The sequence below is a fragment of the Convolutriloba macropyga genome, chromosome 7 (assembly GCF_964194025.1).
Source record: "Convolutriloba macropyga chromosome 7, txConMacr16.3, whole genome shotgun sequence".
Taxonomy (NCBI): domain Eukaryota; kingdom Metazoa; phylum Xenacoelomorpha; order Acoela; family Convolutidae; genus Convolutriloba; species Convolutriloba macropyga.
In genome coordinates, this window is record NC_134474.1 from 54,027,302 (window position 1) to 54,051,917 (window position 24,616).

At 36.8% G+C, this 24,616-nt stretch overlaps 1 protein-coding gene across 1 annotated transcript in view; it reads right to left on the reverse strand.

The window, feature by feature from the left end:
* LOC142342370 (uncharacterized) overlaps positions 1-7,388 on the reverse strand; it is a 41,958-nt gene extending 34,570 nt beyond the window's left edge. Inside the window, exons 1-4 of the mRNA XM_075393676.1 lie at positions 7,165-7,388; positions 3,751-3,901; positions 2,883-2,998; positions 1,817-2,004 (exon numbers count right to left, since the gene is read on the reverse strand). Of these exons, the coding sequence (XP_075249791.1) occupies positions 1,817-2,004; positions 2,883-2,998; positions 3,751-3,901; positions 7,165-7,234 (525 nt within the window). The 5' untranslated portion in view covers positions 7,235-7,388. The remainder of the gene's footprint in view (positions 1-1,816; positions 2,005-2,882; positions 2,999-3,750; positions 3,902-7,164) is intronic.
* Positions 7,389-24,616: the final 17,228 nt, after the last annotated feature.

The following is a 24,616-nucleotide window of genomic DNA, read 5'->3' on the forward strand; positions in this document are numbered from 1 at the left end:
TTCCTATCTCCAGTTGTCTCTGACACCGATTTTCCCAGTTCATTTTTGATTGAGCGTTCCTCGCCAATCTTTCCCTCTCCGATTGTGCCGATGATCCCGTTATCGTAACCTCATAGATCGGTTCGTTCAAATGGTAGTTGCACTGTTTCGGGTTTTGGTTCCAACAAAGTGTCTATTGTAATATTTTCCTTCGCAAGAAGAGCTAACTTGGCCTGCATCTGCCACTTTTCCCATTTCAGCGGCGGGTCTACACTAGGTTTATCCCAAAATGGCTCAATGCCAAGTGGGGTCCGCTTTTGAGCTGCTGGCTGCGCCATGTCGTACGCGGATGAAATTGCATACTTGATCTTGAGTCGCGAGTTGCGTTTATGTTCTATGTCCTACTTGCGCGGCGAGTGCGCTTTACACAATTTCTAAATGAATCCGCTTAGCGAATCGCGTAAGGACTAATTGTTTACTTTACTCGATTTGTAAAGACAGTTAATGAAGAATAAGTTAAATTGAGCAACTGTACGCGAAGTGCAAAACTAAGAGAATGAAGATTAAGGCAACTGGTATTCCAGAAGTCATAACAAAACGTGAACACTAATTTCCCGCTATGGGAAATGGAAGCAACAGACTAGCATTTGAAATAACAATGACTTATACACATGCCCCTCAGGAATAAGTACACTAAATAAATTAAGTACATCGTATGATAAATTTACTGCACTAAATTAATTTATGATGTATGACAGTCCCCCTATGGGACCAAAATTTCAATTTCCGAAAAAAGTGTTTCCGACAACTTTTTTCACTCACAAAACATGTTTCACAACATTTCATATTGAGTAAAGCCAAAAAATCAACGCCACTTTTCAAAAATTTTTACAAATTTTTTTATCCCCCTTTTTTCCGGGCAAAAATCAATTTTTTTTCAAAAATTATTCTGGCATCCCACCCCGTTGTAATTTGACAGAAAAAATTGCGTTGCAAAAAATGTCCCAAAAGGACCCCTAGGGGGACACTTTTTGCATTCCAATCTTAATACATAGTGTCCCCCCGTTGAGACTCCTGTCAGCTTTTTATGCTACTCACGCTCCTCCAGCTTATTCTATTCATAACCCCGCACGCTCTGACCCTCCCCGGATCTGCTCCTCTCCTTCATACGAGAATGGTTTTTTCGTTGATCGAGATCTTAACTATCCGGGTTTTGTACAACGTTTGCGTATGTTCTTTTCTGGTGGTTAGTAAGGAGAGTTTTTGTAAGGTTTGCTGATTTCAGCGGTGACGTTTTGTGAGAATTGCAATTTTTAGCGGTGAATTGTTTTCACCGGAACAAAAAAGACCAAAGTCAGTCCGTTTCAAAGCTCTCGCTGCTGCAGGGTTGTCACATCTTCTTCAATTGCGCTCATCCACTTACTATATGTTCGTATTTAAATAAAAATCACTCTACTTTCTGATGAAAAGTAAGTAGAGTGATTTTTATCACCATATATGTAAAGAAAATTTATGTGGTAAATTTATGTAAGATTATTGGTTTTCAGTGGTGAAATTTTTACGTTCATCACTTGAAAGAACATAAAAACATTCACCGCTCAAAACCTCAAACCTTACAAAAGTTCACCGCTAAGAGACTTTTTAGCGGCGAATAATTTTGGAAGCACTTTTACCGCCTTCAGCGGTAAAAATTGCAGTTCTCACGACCATTCACGGTGTTCAAAACAGGGCTTACAATTTTTTGGGTCAATTTTTGCATCAAGAGAATGTGAGAGTTTTATTCAAAAGAAAGTGATTTAGATGCAAAAATTTTGTAAAACAGAAAACTTTTTCACACCTCAAAAGTGTAAGTTTGTCCCTCTTCGAGTCCTTCTACAAAGTAGTAGTTGTTAGAGGTTGACACACTTCCCCCTGAGAAGAAGGAGTTCACAATGACATAGGTGTCTGCCTCCCCCTCGTGGGTGAACACCAGGTTGATGTCTGTGTTGTCATCACTGTTCACATTCAGCTCAGGGGTGGCTGGGACTGCAAACAGTAACCGTGAAATTACAAGTGGAAACAAATTTCATTTTCCGTTGAACTTTTTTTTGTCAAAGACAGAAACTTTCGTTTTTCTAAGAGGAATCTAAAGACTTGATTTATAATATAATTTGAGCTGTGATGCATATATTATTTTTGACCGGCAAATTTTTTACACATTACAATTTCTTTATTACCCAGCCTGAGGTCCCGGGCCGAAATCAAGTATTTCCAGGCCGAAGATGACCACACATAATATCAAAATTAAGGCAGACCCGATGTGGGCTCCTTTTACAGCCTTAAGGTATAAACAGTCAGGGCTACTTATTTCTGCGCGCGAAGTAGGCTTACCTAGTTTTCTCAGACTAACCTAACCGACTCTGTAAAACACTGAGGTAAAACTTCAATTATTAGGTGATAATATAACACCGGAGTCAGAGCTATATACATCATGCAAATACTCAATAGACTGACTGGAGTCAGTGGAGTTACTGCTATACAAAAGAGAACAGTGTCTTCTCAGTCTCTGATTGGTTGAGACTCTCATCCAGTACTTCTACTGCTACAAAATTACAGGCTGGAAACATCAACAAGTGCACGAAAGTCTGGACAACGTCTGGACATCAATTTCCGTCCGACACCTCAATCTGGGTAATATTCAGTCATCATTCCGTACATCTTGTTTCTTTCTTCATTGAATTATGGTTGTTTTGTTCATATATTTCATCACATTGCATTCGAAATGATTTTGTACGAACTCAAAAATTGCCCGTACCATTCAATTACTAATGAGGTAAAATACCCGCACATTGTAAATGAGAAGTAAAAATTCAGTGCATTAGCTTTTGTGAATAAGATTGTATGCTATAATGTGTGGCACTAACTTGTGTTTGCACTGATGAGAAGGGTGAGTGGCTGTGACAGCTGTGCTCCCCCTCCACAGTTGGCTTGCACCCTCACTGTCGCCTGGTACAACACTCCCACTGTCAAATTCCCAATCCTTAACAATCACACATCACCAACAATTTTGAATGCGTATAGATTCTGAAACGCGCATTGATTGAGTTCGCAGCTAACTTAAGAAGCATTAGGATGGCGAAGGCCAAATAATCAATCTGTTTCGCGCACTTTTTATATTCTTACCGACTTATCAGTGTGTACATCGAGGTGGAGAAACTTTCCAAAAATATTGTCACAAATTGCGCAGTATTTTCAAAAATTTAAGCGAAAAAACTTAATGCGCAGAAGATTTTTTAAGAAATGCGCTGAAACGGCGCTGACATCTTGACCCGGGCAGCAGTTAAAGCATTCCTCAATTAAATTACAAGCACTGCAAAAGGTCGCATCGGCAGTAGTCGCATAGATACTTAGATACTTAATCACGGGTAATTTCGTCTCGGATCGTCTGATCAGAGTCTGATGTTCCGAAAACGACTGGATCATAAGTTGGATGATAACCTGATATGATGCTAAGGTATGAATAATCGTCTCAGCATTCGTCTGATAAAAAGTGATCCTATTCACTTGAAGTAAAATTGTAAAAAATATGTGTAATTTGCAAAAAATAACTCATGATTTAACTAAAAATATACCTAGGAGTGAATTCTTCTAGGAGTGAATTCTCGGAATGAATTTGAGTAACCGGCGAGGGGGAGGGGGGGGGGGGGGGGAGGATTTACTCTAAAAATCACACATTGATCTTATTACAGAACATTAAGATTTAAATCTAAAATGAGTAATTACGTCACTTACTCATATGACGTGGCACTCAATGCAGACTGTGTGTTGGATGGGTCAACTGAGCTGTAGAACTCGTATGTGATGGGAGCAGTGCCTGTGACTGCATCCCAGGAGAATGTTATACTTCTGTCACCCGCTGTCGCGTTCACACTCGTAGGGTTGCCTAGACAAAGTTCATTAAATCAATCGCATGTGCATTCAATTTCTGTGATTTCTCTATGCCTAGCGTTAAATGGACACACTATGATCCATTAATGGTTGTTTATGAAATTACCATGATCAATTGATGGGGTTCTATGTGATCCAACGCCGGTTCATCATAAACGCTTTTTCATTACACTGAAAACAATTTTATGGATATTTGTTAATGCTTTTTGATACTGTTATCAAGAAATGGAAAAGATTTTTTTCTAAGTTGATAAGTTAGGTATTCGATAATGAAAATTCCAAAAGTTAAATTCAGATCCGCAAAATTTCCCACTTCAAAAACGGAACCAAGTTAGACTTGTAATTTAACGTATCTGTAATGAGCAAACTCTAAAAGCTACAGCTAAAGACAAAATATGCGAGCCATGTTAAAAATTAGCTGGTGCGCGATTATCTTCGTCATGCTCAATTTCCTGTCAAATAGAGAAACCTGTGCAGTCAAAGAGGGGCAATCCCGTTAAATGGATAACATCTGAGCTCAATTATGTATGTTTTGTGACTCTATGTGGAAATTACTGCGAACTTCTGCCATTTATTTAGAAACCGACAGCGGTTCAAGACATGAAGCCAGAACTTCCAAACGAGTTCTTCACAGGCATGTGATCTTGCTTAAAGCACTCAGGTCCACGATTCAAAATGCCGAAAGACTGCAGTGCCAGAAGTTAAACTGCCAGAATTTACTGTATACTTGTCCAGAAACTGAATTTTATGAGATTCCGTCATTTTAAAACGCAGTTCTCGATCTATTGTTGAATTTCTCAGCGACTTCAAATATAGTCACATAACCTACAAAAAGATCGGTTTTCGATAAATATCGCTCCTGATCTAATTTTGATTTCTGATCTCTTAATGTTCAGTTTTTGAGCAATGTAGAACGATAGTAAAGTAGCTTCTTTTCGTTCACTCAATCTTCTTTCGATAAGAATGCTTCAACGAAAGTGTTCCTGGCCGTCATTTTTTGATTCGACAACAAGAGCAGTCAACAGTTCTAGAGATTTGTCAACTTAACTACAATTGGATGTGTTTTTTTGTGCTGCTTCATCAACATTACCCAGCCGGAAAACATCTTCAACCATGATTTTGTCATTTCCACAAGACTGATTAATTTGTTTTACTTGTTTTTTATCTTAGCTGATCAGCTCTACAAAATAAGTTGTTGCCTTAACATCTTTGGTTTTCTCAGCAAATCCTAAAATGATCAGTTTCCTTTGATTTTTGTTTTTTTTAGTTTTATGGTTCCCATTTGACGTTTTTGAGGAAAGCTGTTTTACTGTTTTGGAAATTTTCGAATTCATAACTGTCTAAACATTTCTTATTCTAGTTTTGAATGAATCTATATCAGATTTTAATTTTTTTGCATATTATCAGTTTTTGAGATATTTCATCTTTAATGTTTGACTGATCGTAAGGAGTCATGACTTGGGTTCGACAATGTAGATAAACTCAAAAGCATCCATTACTTTTCCCCAGATAAACTCAAAAGCATCCATTACTTTTCCCCAGTGTTTTCCCGAAAAGCATCCATTACTTTTCCCCTTTTGAACTGGGGAAAAGCATCCATTACTTTTCCCCAGTTCCAAAGCATCCAATACTTTTCCCCATCCGTTACTTTTCCCCATCCATTACTTTACCCCAGTGTTTCCCCAGTACTTTTCCCCATTACTTTTCCCCAGGTTTTCTCAGCAAATCCTAAAATGATCAGTTTCCTTTGATTTTTGTTTTTTTTAGTTTTATTGTTCCCATTTGATGTTTTTGAGGAAAGCTGTTTTACTGTTTTGGAAATTTTCGAATTCATAACTGTCTAAACATTTCTTATTCTAGCGCAAAATTCAGTTTTGAATGAATCTATATCAGATTTTAATTTTTTTTCATATTATCAGTTTTTGAGATATTTCATCTTTAATGTTTGACTGATCGTAAGGAGTCATGACTTGGGTTCGACAATGTAGATAAACTCAAAACCATCCTTTACTTTTCCCCAGTGTTTTAAAATTTTCCTCTGACAGGTCTGTGCAGTTAGCATGAAACCATTTGTGATACTTGAAGAATTGAATGCTAAATTCAGTACAATTGTTTCTACATATTTCGCATGGAAATTCGGCATCTAAATACGGAAAAATTTAAATGGCAGTAAATCATCGGTCTTTTTTTAACGCGAGTACTGAGCCGCTATATTCTGCAAAAATAGTTTGCCTGAACAATTTTACGTCTGTCTCATGTTTAAAATATTCACTTTTGGTGTTTACTCAAAGTTGTTGCAATTAGATCAGAAAAATAACCGAGTCATTGTAGTTTAAGAACAACAACCACACATGGTGTTAAAATGCAGCAATGGGTCGCAGCAAAAACATCTTTTCATCAAATTGAACTTGATAGATTTTTTAAAAAAATTTATGGTGTTGAGGCATGATTACTTAAAGTCACTCACCAACCCATAGAAAAATCTGAAAACCTATCGGAACTAAATAAAAATCTGTATTTCAAATTATGTTTGAAAATAAGCAATGAAATATAAAGTTTTTGCTCATAATTGAATGCATTCAGTAAGCAAAATGGTTGACTGATTTTCAATGCTTTTCAAAAAATAATTTAAAAACACTTTGTGGTACGTTAAAAAAAGCGCATTGTCTAACTCTTTCTCTTCCTTCAATCTCTATTTAGATGTAGCTTTGAAGCCACACTCATATTTAGTGGTGTGCAATTTTGTTAATTTGTTAGAAAACATTAATCAAAATAGATTTACCCGATGTAATTAATCTAAACCCACTGATCATCATTTTAAAAGATTTTTTCAAAATTGTGCTGCTCCTTTTTATAACTGAAAAGAATTTCTCCTTCTTTCAACAGGAAGAGTATTGCATTTGAACACTTTTGCGGATATAGATCGAAACAGTTTTAGGTCATTTATTGTGTGTTCTTCCCATCTCCCAAATTTCATGGTGGCGACCGAACATTACTAATCCATCTAGTTTCTACTTTGTATAAATAATCGGTTTATTGATTTCAGGAAACGTTTTAGCAGCCCTTGGTCTGCCAAGGACGCTTAGCTGTCCAGCTGTCAACGTATTCCAGATAAATACGTCCAGAAAAAAAAGAATTGTGAATGAAAATGCATAATAAGACAACGGCATAATGAGTTAAGGCTAATACGAAATATTGTTAATAGCTTATGAGGGAAAAATTTGTAAGTTTGACAAGGCTAGAATGGTTTTAACTCACTTGTGCATGTGGACAATGCAACTTTTGGGTGCAAGAAGAATATCAGAAGAATTGATATCATGAACCCCATACCATATAGGATTCTCAAAGTATATGAACTGACGTCTAAAACTTCACAATAACAACTCAATTATATACTCTATGAAAATATGATTTTAACAGTGCCCCTCGTACGCAAATAGTAAGTGACCAAAATTGGCTGTGACGATTTGGCAAAAATTATACACGTTATGATAATTTTCGTGTTATAACTTTTGGAAAATTATGAATTTGATGACGCCAATCGCCAAAAATTGAAAAGTCATCAAACGGCTGGATGTCTTTTGTTGTATCATATGGACGAAAGATCAAATAGACGACAATTATTATAAATGTCTTATCAATGCCCGAAAAGTAACCTTTTCTCGAAAATTCTCTATCATGGTTTCCGATCAAGTGCTGATTTTTTAGAAAGAATGTCGCAACTAAAGGCTAGCTTAAGGGATCAATTGTCGGCCAGTTAAGTTTTCGTATTTTTGAATTGCAAAAATTTTTAAAACATTTCTTAACTATTCATTGTTCAATTAGTTTACAACGTACTTTCTGACTATTAAAAAAATGAACAGCATTACAAGTTTCAAAAATCTCGAAGAAGCATAATTAACTACTTGTTCTTGAGAGCATATAATACATTCTACAAATTTAGATAGAAAAAAATTTTGAATCACGTTTTAACAGCAGGCCATAGAAAACTGCCATTCAAAGTTTTTTCGTGCATGTATGTAAAATTTTTCTTCAATAATTAAACAAATGTAAATGAGAGTCTCCCAGAGAGTTTCATAAACTTACGCATGAAGTTGAGAGAATCTTGATATCATTTTTGACAATTACATTCATCTTTTTGATTCGCAGTATTATGGCAGACAAAAAAAATCAGCAAACAATATCCAAAAGTTGAAAACTGCAGTTGCATCAAACAATAGAAAAGATAGTTAGATGAGTAAGAAAAAAACGAGCTGCTGAAATTGTCATATATGATGTTTGACCCAAGCTAAAGTCCAATTGAAAATTTGTTGAAGTTTTAGGAAAAATGCCTTTCAAAAGCTTTTTAAAAAATAAAAAAAATAGTTCAGAAAAATAGCTAAAAAATAACATTATATGACAAAAGGCCGAACTGTCGAGATTGCTCTATAAGAACAGTGATAGTCATTTTCAGAACAGTGAGCACAACAGATTCCATAACTACCCTTAAAAAGCAAAAAGGCCCATATTTATTTCTTTTAAAATTGCAATTCTCAGGAAATCAAATTTTTAATTTAGAAAACATTATTAAATAGTAGTTCCATGTTGCAACAGCACTGATGAGTGATTTGTTAAAAAAACAAAGACTCTAGCCATTCAAAAACATTTTCAGATTTTTAGCTATTGTAAGTTTTTTTTCTCATACCAATACAGTCCCTCAAAAAACTTTATAACTTAGATTTTAATTAAGATATCAATGAAACAAAACAAATGAACCAGTACTCTTATCGATTTGAGATATGTGATAAGGGGTCTGTAAGTGTTTTAGCATGAATTTAGAGGAAAGCGCGAGAAACTCTAATATCTTTGGTCAACCTAACGTTAGAATTGCTCTTTTCAAAATAAAGAAAGACAGTTATGTTCTTTTTGAAGAACCCACTACTCTTATTTTTTATGTCAATGAACTTTGGTATTCTGCTATTGATATAAAACCGGCTTCTTTTCTCATACATTTGAATCCAACAACAGAGGGTAAACTAGTTTTGAAAAAGTGACAGAAGTTTCCGTTTCTCGGTTACTATTCCAAAAGAAAATTTTCTTATCCCATTGGGCCGAAACAGGAAAGTGTTTTTGTTAATTTGCCTCCTGGTGGATAAGTAACCGATATCAAAGCTATTGTAAAGGCTGCTCTCCCAATAGTTTGTGGCGAGGAAAACTTGTCACCGCCCAATTTGCGATTTTAATCTGTCTGGTCATTTTTGTCTTTGCAGTTTGTTTTTGTAGATGTATATCGGCTATAATCGTGCCGTTGCAGTACAATTTCAGTTGATGAGTAGCTGGTATTTCTAATTTTTCAATATCTAATTGGGCTGGATTTGCTACATATCACACAACACGAGATCTCTTTATGTATAACGGTTCAACCAGATTCGGAAACAAGATGAAGTCAAAGATATCAGACATCTTTGCGAATACGGATTTTGTATTTATACATAAGTTGGGCTTTGCGCTCTGTACTGAAGAGTTGAAGTAGCAGAACGTAAGTTTTTTTGAGTTTAAATGAAGCTTAATTGTTTCATTGATGCAGGACACAGTAATAAATGGTTTACTACTCAAAAAAATTTCCAAACAACATACAGTAACAACTAACTGCCCAAGATTGTTTAAAACGAAAGACACAGTAACACGTTAATTACTGCACAAGTCCGTTGATATGTGCAGTAGTCTGCTGCGTTACACTAGGAAAACATTTAGTGCGGGCTGTTGTAGATAAGTTCTCTGCTACACTGTTGCTTTATTCCATTTTTTAATCACGTGATTATTACTGTTACTGAAACTCAAGCTGCAAATAATACTGTGACTTAACAGTTTCTATGACAACAAAAAGTGAAGGAGAAGGAACAGATAAAACGAAAGAGTTTTCCCCTCTCAGTTTTTGTTAACACGTTTCCCTCCCGCTCAAGCTAAGCGAGCTCAGCTGCATTATCGCCGGCTCCCATTTCCTTTGTGAAGACATCCTTGAGATAACGTAATATATGAAAAAGTTACACGGCAGCCCTATTTTAGACTTTTTCGCTAGCATTGTTGATGATAGAGTTGCTGCATCGAAACTTTTGATGATTTCTGTAAATTGACCAAGGTTGTGCTATCCTCATCTGGCGCTATCAAAAGCTCTCCCAAACTCGATCCGCGTAGTCTTGCGTCTGTCGAAATAGTTTAGGACGATCGACAAAATCTTCAGCTCCATTCAGATAGGGTAGGCACATTTTTTTATATTCTAGTCAAAAACGGTTTGGTGTTAGTGCTTCAAGACCATTTATATCAACAAGGACAAGATTCAATGGTCATGTCCTCAACGTTTGCTCAACAACCCACACTGCTGTTGCCAAAACAACTTTGTGACTGATCAAATCCCTAACACTTCAAACTATGATTTTGCATGTTGTTCATAGTAATCTCTCTTTAATTTAGTGCAGTAAAGTTCATATACGATGTACTTAATTTAATGATGACTTATTTTGAAGGGCAATCACCATAATTAATTTTTAGTTCATTTCGTACCACAAGTCACTTTAGGTTCCACGTGGATGTCTGCTATTCCTATTCCCGCATCGGAAATTTATTTGTTCATGTACTAAGTATCTCTTGTTCTTGAGATTCATTCTCTTCATTTTGCTTCTCGTGATTAGCCAATCAATTCAGTTATTTATTCTACAGCTATATTCATTATCAAGTCTAGTAGACAAGTTTAGACTAGACATTTTGCCAGGTAAATCTTATTGCAAGATTGTGTAAAGTTTACGCGCTGAGCGAAACGACTGATTGATATGCAAGTTTGATTCGGACCTCAATTAGAGTAGACAAACCTGACTGTGTATGACATTGCGCAATCAGCTGCTCAAAACGGCTAAACATTGCCTTTTTGGGAAACACCAAGCTCGGACCCAAATCTCTCCACTCAAATGGGAGAAGTGGCAGATCCACGTACAGTTAGCCCTCCTAGCGAAAGAAAACATCACTTTAGATGCTCTACTTGGCACTCAACCAGAAGAAGTACATCTTATACTCGAAAAAATCTACGCAGACACCATTCAAGGATCATCTGCTAAATGAGAACGCAAGAGACTAGCCAGGAAATCACAATTAAAGATGAATTAGAAAAATTGCTGTCAACGACAATTAGAAATCTGGATCATGTGAGGTGATAAGCCTTGGAACCAAGCAGACCGAAAAAACATCCGTGATATACCCTAGCCTTGGAACGGAAGGAAAGAGGACTGTTTGTAGCCGAAACCCGCACCTCAGGATGGAAACTTTAACCACAAGAACTCTGGTGTATCATGGTGGAGGCCGTCATTCGACAAAAAAATATTACATGTGATAGGTATATGATCTCTTCAACGGAACAAAAAAAAAGATAATCACTCGGACTTTTTATCAAAAATTGAAGGAATTGTCAGAAAACTCTGAAATCGGAAACCAAGAAGATAATCTAATAAGGGACCTTTTTATTGCCAATATGCAAGATTCTGAAATTCAGAAAAAAATTATTGAAAGAAACAGTCGAACGCGCCCAGGCATTACGTTTATCAATTAAAATGGAACTTTTTCAGCGAAACTAGCTGCAAATCTCTAACAGTCAATCTTATCTATAAGAAAACGCTACAGTACCACAACACCAATTTGGCAACTCGAATCAACGCCAACACTTAAGTACAAACTCGTCCCGCAAATCAGCTCTGTCGAAATTGTGGTCGTACTTGGTCAGCCAGTCATAAATACAAATGTATTACAAAAGGCAAAACCTGCAAAAGCTGTAGCCTCCAGAGCCAAATTTCTAGTATGTGTCGTAAACCAAAATCCACTACTACAAGAACTAATCTACCAAATGTGAATTCAATGGACGAAAATACAACCAACAACTCCGTTAACGCTGTCTCAAACTTTAATTATAACCCAGATTGTGAATCCGTCTATGATAGCTCAGATGACAATATGGTAGCAAGTAGTGAATGCAAAACTCTTCAAATTGAACGGAAAAACACAATTCTACAAATTGGAAACATAGAAATTGGCCTCCTAATTGACTCTGGAAGTGGCTGTAGTATTCCATGAGTAACTCGCTCCAGAAACCATCAACAACTCATCTCTTGCACAATGGTTAAAAACAGCACCCCAAAAAAGATCTCAAAACTTTCACCAATGAGCAAATTCCTGTATTTGGCAAGATGCGCACTCAAGTGGACATCAATGGTTGGCGAACTGAGGGTTTCGATTTTGTTCTACTCAACGACGGCCTAAAATTACACTTTGGTAGATAACTGTTTGACGCACTCGGGACAAAAGTTACCCAAATTCTAAATCTAATTGAAGGTTACATGGTCAACATTTTCACGTATTGGACGATCTAAAGTACATATTGTCAATCCAAAATTTTACAAAAATTTCCAACCAAAGCATCAAAAAGTTAGAAGAGTTTCTATCATTCTACAAGAAAGAGTTAGTACTGAACATAAAAAAAATTACTTAAAGAGGGACATATAGAAGAACTTCTCAACTGCTCAGATCATGTCTTTTATGTCACGAATTGTTGTCGCAGTGAAATAAGATCAAACTATAACAAACTATAAATTTACCTCTTGATTTAAAATTTTTTTACAAATTAATTTGTGAAAACAAATACCAGATGCCAAATATTGACACACTAATTGATTCTATAGTAAAAATAATCCCAAGCTACCAAACTGAATTACCTGACGAATCTTTCGGTTCTACCATAGATCTCAAATATGCTCAAAGTCAATTAATTCTTCACCCCAATACCGCAAGACACTCTAACTTCAATATTGCAAGTGGTGACATGACCGGCACGTATCGATTCAAATTTGGTTTTCTCAAACTTACCAATATGACTGCCGAGTTCCAAAAGAATTGATTATATTCTTATAGGCCTCAGAAAACTTTTTTCTTTCCTGAGGACATATTTATTGTAATTGAAGGATCCAAGGATCATTTCAAATTAATCACAGAATTTTATTAAAAAACTGAATGCTGATAACGTTTGTCTAATTTTACCAAACTATTATTTCTCTAGAAATTTCGTTGCTAGGCTACAACATAACTCAATCAGGTATTTCCATTTCGAATCTAAAACATCTGCTGCTCTTGCGCTCAAACCACATAATACACTTGACAAACTTGTTCTTTTCTCGGCTCCGTACATTATACTAGTAAATTTACTCACAATTTAGTTCAGCTTTGCGACCCCATAAAACAAATGCTTCGAAAATCAAATAAATTTATTTTGACTGAACAAGATACTTTTCATTTAAAAAATATCTAAACTGGCATCGCAAATCATACTGAAAACATTCACAAAAACCCGCAACTCAAAACAGGTGTTAACTGTGACGCTTTTAGCTCCGGCCTCGGAGCAGCCCTCGAATAATAACAGTTGATAGCTGGAAATCAATATCATTTGCTTCGAGAATTTTGAATAGCAATGAAGATCTATAAAGTATTAAAGTGTTGGAATTACTTGGAGGAGTTTGGTCCATTGAATATTTCAAAAATTATCTATAAGGGGAAAAATTTTCAGTTGAAATCGACCATCAAGCTCTCATCTCAATTTTAAACGAACAACGTTCTAGCAAATCTTATAATAGTCGTTTGTGACAATGAACCGATTGTCTCTTACCATTTCAATTTAAAATTGAACATTTACTCCGAGCCAAAATGGGCTTAGTAGATTATATCTCCCGCAACCCATATCCACCAGCAAAAAATATTTCAAATTCTGATGAAGATTTCTTATTCGCTTTTTTAACAAATAAACAAGCGGATAATTAACCACTACAAAAAGAAAAGACCATTTCCGCCATTAGTCTGAATTAACTTTGTTTAGATAAACTATCTAAAGCGCAGACTCGTACTACGCAACAACCTAATCATAATAATAAAATTTTCAACATCGATCAAGCACCACTTGTACATTTAACTCAAAATTTGAATTAACCCGCAAAGCAAATCGCCACTCATAAAATGTCAATAAATTTTTCTCTTAACTCAAAGTTCAAATTTGATCCGCAAATAAGCTTGTCTCAAAATATTTTGAAACCCGCCTCGCGACAAAAAACTTCCGAATTAACTTCCGAAATAACTTAATTACTCAAATTTGAATACCAATTGCGCATCGAGAGTACGCATAACTCATAATAAATTTGCACTTGCTCAGCAAGACTAGTAAAAATACAAAAGCACATTATTGTCATACCATATCTTTCAAATTTGCGTCTCGCACACTTTTAAATTCAGATAACCTGTCACTCGCAGCGCATTCTACAAATACTATCCATTCTACTGCACCAATTAGCAATCAAAGACAATACTTTACAAGCGTCCCTAGCCCACCAAAATCCACTACAAATTAGGGAATTAAACCACTCTAATCTGTCAATCGAATTCAGATCACACATTTCTTTCCAATTTCACTCTAAACTTTCGCTTAAATTAAATAATGCACGCGTTCAATTTGTAAACAATAAAAAGTTGCTAGTTGCTTTTTGCCCACTCTAACTCTGCAAATCAGTCGGACAATGAATATGTGAATTCAACTTCAAAAACCACAAAGATGAATCAAAACTCAGCAATGAAAGGGAAATCTGTGCCCTAAACCTTATGCCGAACTTCGCCTGGCGTATCCTTCACAACGGACACCATATCCAATAAGCCCCGCCATACACCATCCAATTCTTTTTTAAGCACTCCCCTGACACTTAGTTCCCACCCAAGTTCTGTTCTTCGAAGTGGTGGGAAAATTTTCAGCGATAACTTGATAGCACAGACGCAGTACTCAAGAAAGTCAGAGATTGCATTATACGAGAAGATGAGGATAGTTTGAAACAACCAAACCCCAATCTTCGTTCCTATTGGCATGCTCTCCATATCAGTAGTGGCTGTTTGCATGGTTGAGAAGGTGGCCATCTCCAGCGCTCTTAAGGAAGCCCTCATTGGAGACTTACATGCAAGTCTACCGGGCAGCTGGGTAATGGTTTATGGCCCAAAAATGCTGTTGTCCAAACACGAACCGCGATTTCCTTGTCCATTCGATAAACTGCAAACCCTGCACTACGATTGTTAAAAACCTTAAATCAATTATGTCGGCTAAGCAATGCCAATCTCATAAGACATGTATAGTTCCTAATCAAGAATTACAGTAGGATTTCTCAGGCCCTATTAATAATGGAAAAGAACAAGAAAAATATATTCTATCATACATCGACAGATTTTCTAATGCCCAGAAACTTTTGATAACGCAAGCGCTTCAAGTGCAATAAAGTTTTAGATATTTGTAAACAATTTCACGGTGTACCTTGTTCTTTGAGAATAGATCAAGTTCTTTGCCTTATAGGCAAAGAAGTAAAAAACTGTGACAAAATTTTTATACACCTAATTCCAGCCCCAGCAAATTATCACCGGGCAGGTGCTCTTTCAAAGTAGCAATTAAAGAAACAAACTCCTTCAGTTTTAAAGCAGCGCTTAAAACAACACTCTTCCAGATGCAAACGTAAAACTACTGGTATTTGGTCCTTCGAATTCTACTTTAGTTGTTGTGCTAACACTCCGCTCAGCAATATTAGCACTACACCTGAACGTTCTGATTTAAGCTATGATAAAATACTAAATCACTATTAATATGAGGAAACAGTAACCCCAATGAACTCCTTCTCGAAGAGCACTGGGGAGCATATCGAAGCGATGGAGAAGTGGAACGAAACGTACCTTGTAAAGCCATAAAAAATAAACAAACTAGAGAACAAAACCCAGTCCACAACGAAACCAACTTCCGTCGCTCCTCCAAGATCCATCAGGCAATATTGCAGAAAGAATCTGCGGTCCGAATCAACAAAGCCAGAAAGCGCCATCCCAACGAAAGATCTAAGAAAAACTTAGACGTGTTATATGATTTATTGGTTCCTGGACCCGCAGTGCAGAAGACGGACGAATACACTTCTGTAATTCGAGAACCCGGCAAAATTGATGTATCGATCCGCATTTGTGACATTGCTAAATTTGGAAAGTGAGACAAAAAAAATTAAATTACAGACTACATCAACAGGCGAGGCCACCGTTTTCTTGAAGAGCCGAGAGAAGCGAAATTCACAAGTCTTACCAAAGAATTCAAAAGTGAGCCAGAAAGATTAAACGCCTCAAGCGATATACTGCAAGTGGAGTATCGTCAACAAAATCCAATATTGTTTGCGCTATGCGAGTTCGAATGCCAAAACTTCTGGCCAACCTCGCTTCGCAAATCATAGTTTCTGCTTCTACTGCTAGTAAACCTATTATCACAGCTCCACTAACAAATACTGCTCAAGAATTGTCGCTAAATTATACTTCTCAAGAATTGCAAATGCCCTCGATATCAACTCCCCGAAACGCGCTAGAAAAAAATTTTACAAAAAAACTGGTTAATCAAGAAAGATCCCCAAATACTACAAATTAAGATTCGTCTGGAGTATCCACAAACTAATGCCCTCCAAATTGGCTACAATATAGACGCAAACCACGAAAATGCAACATTGAATCAGTTCAGCCGTCAGTTGTGCAATCGATAATCGACACCGCCGCGCAAGTGGAGCCCATACCAAATCCTTATCCTTCGCCAGTCATTGGTATGGAATCGTCTACGGATCAACAAATTTGCCAGGCAGATCAAAGTCCCGATAAAACTTAGAAATCGATGACGAAAGTTTCAACTTTGAGTAAACTCTGTGAACTCAAACTTCATTTATTTAGTATTTATCACTAGCTGTCCTAACCAGCAAGTATTTTGTTAATTGTTATATAATCGGTGAATAAATAATAATATGTTAACAATATAGTTATATAAGAATTTCATTAGTGCAATTTTAAACTTGTCAAAAAGAGGAAAGTTGTACATAGAAGACTCATTTTAATTTAGTGCAGTAAAATTCATATACGATGTACATAATTCAAAAATGTACTTATTTTGAAGGGCAATTACCATAAGTCAAATTTATTTCATTTTGTACCCCAAGTCACCTTAGTTTTTGTCGTGCATGTCTGTTATTCTTATTCTCGCATCGGAAATTTATTTGTTCACGAACTAATTATCTCTTGTTCTTGGAGATTAATTCTCTTCAATTTGCTTTTCGTGATCTTTTGCTCAATTCAAATCATTAGTCTACAATTGTATTAATTACCAAGTTAAATGGACAAGATTAGACTAGGCAATTGGCAAGATTGTGTAAAGTCTACGCGAAACGATTCATTGAACACTCGTTCCAGTCACACAGACACTTCTCAAAAAATCAATTGCAGCTGTTGGATTCTACCGACTCCTAACTTCGAGGTGGCTAAAGTGAGTTTCTAAAGCCAAGTTTGGTATGCAATCTTTGTTTTGATAAAGCTGCGTTCAAGCGAAATTACTTGCAATTTGATTCTGAATGTATATCTCCTTAACTACTAATAAACAAAGTGTCCTCGTTGGCTCATATAAAAGCTCTTAAGGCAGCTTCTACTCGCTAAACCTTCTATAGTTATTTCGACTTCCTTTTGACCTCAGTAAAAACAAATTGAAAGATGAGCTGATCTGCCTCCTTTTAAAAACTTGTCAACTCTTTCCAAAGTGTCATTCTTCTCGGATGGTTTTTTTAAAGAAGTTAGAACGATAAGAAGCTTTCAATAAATTTTTTCAAAATAGCTACGCTGTTTGTTAGAACTCCTCAATTGAGTTTGAAGAAACGGAACTAATTTCAATCTCTGACTTCTATAATTCAGATTCAGGGATTTCAATAAGGCCGAGAAGCTCTATTTTTCTCTAAAATGGAATTTTGGTCCTCAAAAATTAAATTTGTGAGAATATCAACTTACCCTTTTTGAATTGAAAGAGATTAACTGAAATTCAGCACATCAAATATTTCAGATTTGAGTATCACAGTACTCAAATTCCATTCATCTGACACAGAATTTAGCTCAAAAAATTGAAAACACTTACAGAAAATTATACATTACATCAAGGTACATTTTATTTTGATTTATAGAATTTTCTCATTTGTCAAGCTGGAAAGTACACGCAATATAGCTAACAAATAGCTACAAGCATACACGATTATCTTAATTGGATCATAATAGGCAGAATTAGCGATAATTTTTGCGTAACACAAAAAAGTATAAAAATTTGTAAGCAAAAACTTCGAGTCTTTAAGGAGAAGAAATATTAAAACGCTCGTCTTCTGCATCGCCCGCCTGATCTCCTTATGAAAAACATCTTTCAATCAATGTTGAACTAGAGTGAGCTTAATCACTGATCGTTAGTAGGCTGCAACTTCTGTAAGCACATTTGCTGACCGTACAACATCATCTTCTCTGGGGTTAATTGTGGTACCTCATCTTCAAATTGGCTCGTCGTAAACAACCTAGGTTGTAGCAACATTGCTTAACGCTATTTTTAATCAGCCAATCCAGATCTCCTTCTTCAAAATTGTTGTTTTTCTGAGGTTGCCCTTCTTGACGACTAAGAGGAATAGGTACATATTCCTTCCAAAATCTTCCCCAGAGATTGTCAAAACATTTAAAGCGGATCAAGTTCTCTTCAACGTATGTTAAATAGGGCAAACAGACAATCTTGTCTTTTAACTAAGAATTTCGAGATAGTTAACGTCTGGACTGACAGGGTAAGCAGTTTTAAGTTCAAAGGCTGATAAACCAAACACATCACAGTGCCAGGAACGTCCTTTGTGACTGGCAGCAATCAGTGAACAGCGTACTTGGCTTGCTTTGAATATCTTCACAGCCTCTGTCAAACGCTGCCGAACAGCGGTACGGTAATGGTGTTGAATTCGACTGAGAAGATTTTTGACTGTTTCTTCTTTCAATTCATCAATATGCAAATTCCCTCGATATCAACTCCCCGAGAAGCGCTACAAAAAGTTTTACCAAAAACTGGTAAATCCCCAAATAGATTCCCAAAGAAAGATTCCCAAATACTACGAATTCGAACAAGAAGATTCGTCTGGAGTATCCACAAACTAATGCCCTCCAAATTGGCTACAATCTAGACGCAAACCACGGAAAGGCATTATTGAATCACTTCAGCCGTCAGTTGTGCAATCGATAATCGACACCGCCGCGCAAGTGGAGCCTATATCAAATCTTTATCCTTCGCCAGTCATTGGTATAGAATCGTCTACGGATCAACAAATTCGCCGGGCAGATCAAAGTCCCGATGAAACTCAGAAATTGATGAGGAAAGTTTCAACTTTGAATAAACTCTGCGAACTCAAACTTCATTTAATTTAGTAATTATCACTAGCTGTCCTAACCAGCAAGTGTTTTGTTAATTGTTATATAATCGGTGAATAAAAAATAATATGTTAACAATATCGTTATTTAAGAATTGCAGTAGTGCAATTTTAAACTTGTCAAAAAAAGGGAATGTTGTACATAAAAGACTCATTTTAATTTAGTGCATTAAAATTCATATACGATGATGTACTTAATATAAAAATGTACTTATTTTGAAGGGCAATTACCATAAGTCAAATTCATTTCATTTTGTACCCCAAGACACCTTAGTTTTCTCGTGCATGTCTGTTATTCTTATTCCAGCATCGGAAATTTATTTGCTGAGATTAACTGAAACTCAGCACATCAAATATTTCAGATTTGAATATCACAGCACTCAAATTCCATTCATCTGAAAGAGAATTTAGCTCAAAAAATTGAAAACACTTACAGAAAATTATACATTACATCAAGGTACATTTTATTTTGATTTATAGAATTTTCTCAATTGTCAAGCTGAAAAGTACACGCAATATAGCTAACAAATAGCTGCAAGCATACACGATTATCTTAATTGGATCATAAAAGGCAGAATTAGCGATAATTTTTGCGTAACACAAAAAAGTATAAAAATTTGTAAGCAAAAACTATGAGTCTTTAAGGAGAAGAAATATTAAAACGCTCGTCTTCTGCATCGCCCGCCTGATCTCCTTATGAAAAACATCTTTCAATCAATGTTGAACTAGAGTGAGCCTAATCACTGATCGATAGTAGGCTGCAACTTCTGTAAGCACAATTGCTGACCGTACAACATCTTCTTCTCTGGGGTAAGTTGTGGTACCTCATCTTCAACTTGGCTCGTCGTAAACAACTTAGGTTGTAGTAACATTGCTTAACGCTATTTTTAATCAGCCAATCCAGATCTCCTTCTTCAAAAGAGTTGTTTTTCTGAGGTTGCCCTTCTTGACGACTAAGAGGAATAGGTACATATTCCTTCCAAAATCTTCCCCAGAGATTGTCAAAACATTTAAAGTGGATCAAGTTCTGTTCAACGTATGTTAAATAGGGCAAACAGACAATCTTGTCTTTTAACTAAAAGTGATTCTCGGCGAGAATTTCGAGCTAGTTAACGTCTGGACTGACAGGGTAAGCAGTTTTACATTCAAAGGCTGATAAACCAAACACATCACAGTGGCAGGAACGTCCTTTGTGACTGGCAGCAATCAGTGAACAGCGTACTTGGCTTGCTTTGAATATCTTCACAGCCTCTGTCAAACGCTGCCGAACAGCGGTACAGTAATGGTGTTGAATTCAACTGAGAAGATTTTTAACTGTTTCTTCTTTCAATTCATCAATGTATGCTTGAATTTCTCTGTTTCCTCCTACAAAGTAACCAGATCGTCACAGATAATTAAATTCGGCTTGCGTAATGTAGCAATTAAGTGCACAATAGCGTTGAGATATCTAACTTATCAATTTGGGAACTATTCCGATATGTACAGCTCGCGAGGCCCCCGCTTCAACAGGCGAGGCCCCCGTTTCCTCGAGAAAGCGAGAGAAGCCAAATTCGCAAGTCTTACCAATGAATTCAAAAGTGAGCCAGAAAGATTAAACGCCTCAAGCGATATACTGCAAGTGGAGTATCGTCAACAAAATCCAATATTGTTCGCGCTATGCGAGTTCGAATGCCAAAATTTCTGGCCAACCTCGCTTCGCAAATCACAGCTTCTGCTTCTACTGCTCGTAAACCTATTATCACAGCTCCACTAACAAATACTGCTCAAGAATTTTCGCTAAATTATACTTCTCAAGAATTGCAAATTCCCTCGATATCAACTCCCCGAGAAGCGCTACAAAAAATTTTACCAAAACTGGTAAATCCCCAAATAGATTCCCCAAGAAAGATCCCCAAATACTACGAATTTGAACAAGAAGATTCGTGTGGAGTATCCACAAACTAATGCCCTCCAAATTGGCTACAATCTAGACGCAAACCACGGAAAGGCATTATTGAATCACTTCAGCCGTCAGTTGTGCAATCGATAATCGACACCGCCGCGCAAGTGGAGCCTATATCAAATCCTTATCCATCGCCAGTCATTGGTATGGAACCGTCTACGGATCAACAAATTCACCGGGCAGATCAAAGTCCCGATGAAACTCAGAAATTGATGAGGAAAGTTTCAACTTTGAATAAACTCTGCGAACTCAAACTTCATTTAATTTAGTAATTATCACTAGCTGTCCTAACCAGCAAGTATTTTGTTAATTGTTATAGAATCGGTGAATAAAAAATAATATGTTAACATTATCGTTATTTAAGAATTGCAGTAGTGCAATTTTAAACTTGTCAAAAAAGGGGAATGTTGTACATAAAAGACTCATTTTAATTTAGTGCATTAAAATTCGTATACGATGCACTTAATTCAAAAATGTACTTATTTTGAAGGGCAATTACCATATGTCAAATTCATTTCATTTTGTACCCCAAGACACCTTAGTTTTCTCATGCATGTCTGTTATTCTTATTCCAGCATCGGAAATTTATTTGCTCACGTACCAATTATCTCTTGTTCTTGGAGATTCATTCTCTTCATTTTGTTTTTCGTGATCTTTCGCTTAATTCAAATCATTAGTCTACAATTGTATTAATTACCAAGTTAAACGGACAAGTTTAGACTAGGCAATTCACCGGGCGAATCCTATTGCAAGATTGTGTAAAGTGTAGGCGCTGAGCGAAACATTTCATTGAAAACTCAAGGGAATTTACTTGCAATTTGATTTTGAATGTTTATCTCCTTAACTACTAATAACCAAAGTGTCCTCGTTGGCTCATTTAAACGCTCTTAAGGCAGCTTCTACTCGCTTAACCTTCTATATTTATTTCGACTTCTTTTTGACCTCAGTAAAAACAAATTGAAAGATCAGCTGATCTGCCTCCTTTTAAAAACTTGTCAACTCTTTCCAAAGTGTCAATCTTCTTGGATGGTTTTTTTAAAGGAAGTTAGAACGATAAGAAGCTTTCAATAAATTTTTTCAAAATAGCTACACTGTTTGTTTGAACTCCTCAATTGAGTTTGAAAAAATGGAACTAATTTCAATCTCTGACTTCTATAATTCAGATTCAGGGATTTCAATAAGGCCGAGAAGCTCTATTTTTCTCTAAAATCGAATTTTGGTCCTCAAAAATTAAATTTGTGAGAATATCAACTTACCATTTTTGAATTAAAAGAGATTAACTGAAATTCAGCACATCAAATATTTCAGATTTGAGTATCACAGTACTCAAATTCCATTCATCTGACACAGAATTTAGCTCAAAAAATTGAAAACACTTACAGAAAATTATACATTACATCAAGGTACATTTTATTTTGATTTATAGAATTTTCTCATTTGTCAAGCTGAAAAGTACACGCAATATAGCTAACAAATAGCTACAAGCATACACGATTATCTTAATTGGATCATAAAAGGCAGAATTAGCGATAATTTTTGCGTAACACAAAAAAGTATAAAAATTTGTAAGCAAAAGCTATGAGTCTTTAAGGAGAAGAAATATTAAAACGCTCGTCTTCTGCATCGCCCGCCTGATCTCCTTATGAAAAACATCTTTCAATCAATGTTGAACTAGAGTGAGCTTAATCACTGATCGTTAGTAGGCTGCAACTTCTTTAAGCACATTTGCTGACCGTACAACATCATCTTCTCTGGGGTAAGTTGTGGTACCTCATCTTCAACTTGGCTCGTCGTAAACAACCTAGGTTGTAGCAACATTGCTTAACGCTATTTTTAATCAGCCAATCCAGATCTCCTTCTTCAAAATTGTTGTTTTTCTGAGGTTGCCCTTCTTGACGACTAAGAGGAATAGGTATATATTCCTTCCAAAATCTTCCCCAGAAATAAATCTCCATACGCTTGAGATTGTCAAAACATTTAAAGCGGATCAAGGTTCTCTTCAACGTATGTTAAATAGGGCAAACAGACAATCTTGTCCTCTAACAGAAAGTGATTCTGGACGAGAGCTTCGAGATAGTTAACGTCTGAATTGACGGGGTAAGCGGTTTTAAACTCAAAGTCTAATAAACTAAACACATCACAGTGGCAAGAACGTCGTTTGTGACTGGCCGCAATTAGTAAACAGCGTAATTGGCTTGCTTTGAATTTCTCCATAGCCTCTCTCAAACGCCACTGAACTGCGGTACGATAATGGTGTTGAATTTCCAAACCATGACTAATGGACTGAGAAGATTTTTGACTGTTTCTTTATTCAATTCATCAACGTATGCTTGAATTTCTCTGTTTTCTCCTACATATAGTCCCCGGGTCGAATGTCCTCCCTAAAATCCTCCCATTTTGATGTAAGAATGAGGGGTAATTTGTCTATGGGGGGTAAATTGATGTAAGAGTGTGGGGGTAATTTGTTCAGAGGGGGTAAAATGATGTAAGAGTCGGGCTTCAATGGGAGGACTTTTAAGGAATTACCCCCCCCCCCTGACTGAAATTGCCATGTAAGAGTGGGCTGCAATGGGCTGCAATGGGAGGACTTTTCAGGACTTACACCCCTGACTGAAATTGCCAGGTAAGAGTGGGCTGCAATGGGCTGCAATGGGAGGAGTTTTCAGGAATTACCCCCCATGACTGAAATTGTCATGTAAGAGTGGGCTGCAATGGGCTGCAATGGGAGGACTTTTCAGGACTTACACCCCATGACTGAAATTTTAATGTAAGAGTGGGCTGCAATGGGCTGCAATGGGAGGACTTTTAAGGAATTACCCCCCCCCCCTGAATGAAATTGCCATGTAAGAGTGGGCTGCAATGGGAGGACTTTTAAGGAATTACCCCCATGACTGAAATTGTCATGTAAGAGTGGGCTGCAATGGGCTGCAATGGGAGGACTTTTAATGAATTACCCCCTGACTGAAATTGCCATGTAAGAGTGGGCTGTAATGGGCTGCAATGGGAGGACTTTTAAGGAATTACCCCCATGACTGAAATTGTCATGTAAGAGTGGGCTGCAATGGGCTGCAATGGGAGGACTTTTAAGGAATTAGCCCCCCCCTGAATGAAATTGCCATGTAAGAGTGGGCTGCAATGGGCTGCAATGGGAGGACTTTTAAGGAATTACCCCCCCCCCCCTGAATGAAATTGCCATTTAAGAGTGGGCTGCAATGGGAGGCCTTTAAGGAATTACCCCCCCTGACTGAAATTGCCATGTAAGAGTGGGCTGCATTGGGCTGCAATGGGAGGACTTTTAAGGAATTAACCCCCCGACTGAAATTGCCATGTAAGAGTGGGCTGCAATGGGCTGCAACGGGAGGACTTTTAAGGAATTACCCCCCCCCCCCTGAATGAAATTGCCATGTAAGAGTGGGCTGCAATGGGCTGCAATGGGAGGACTTTTAATGAATTACCCCCTGAC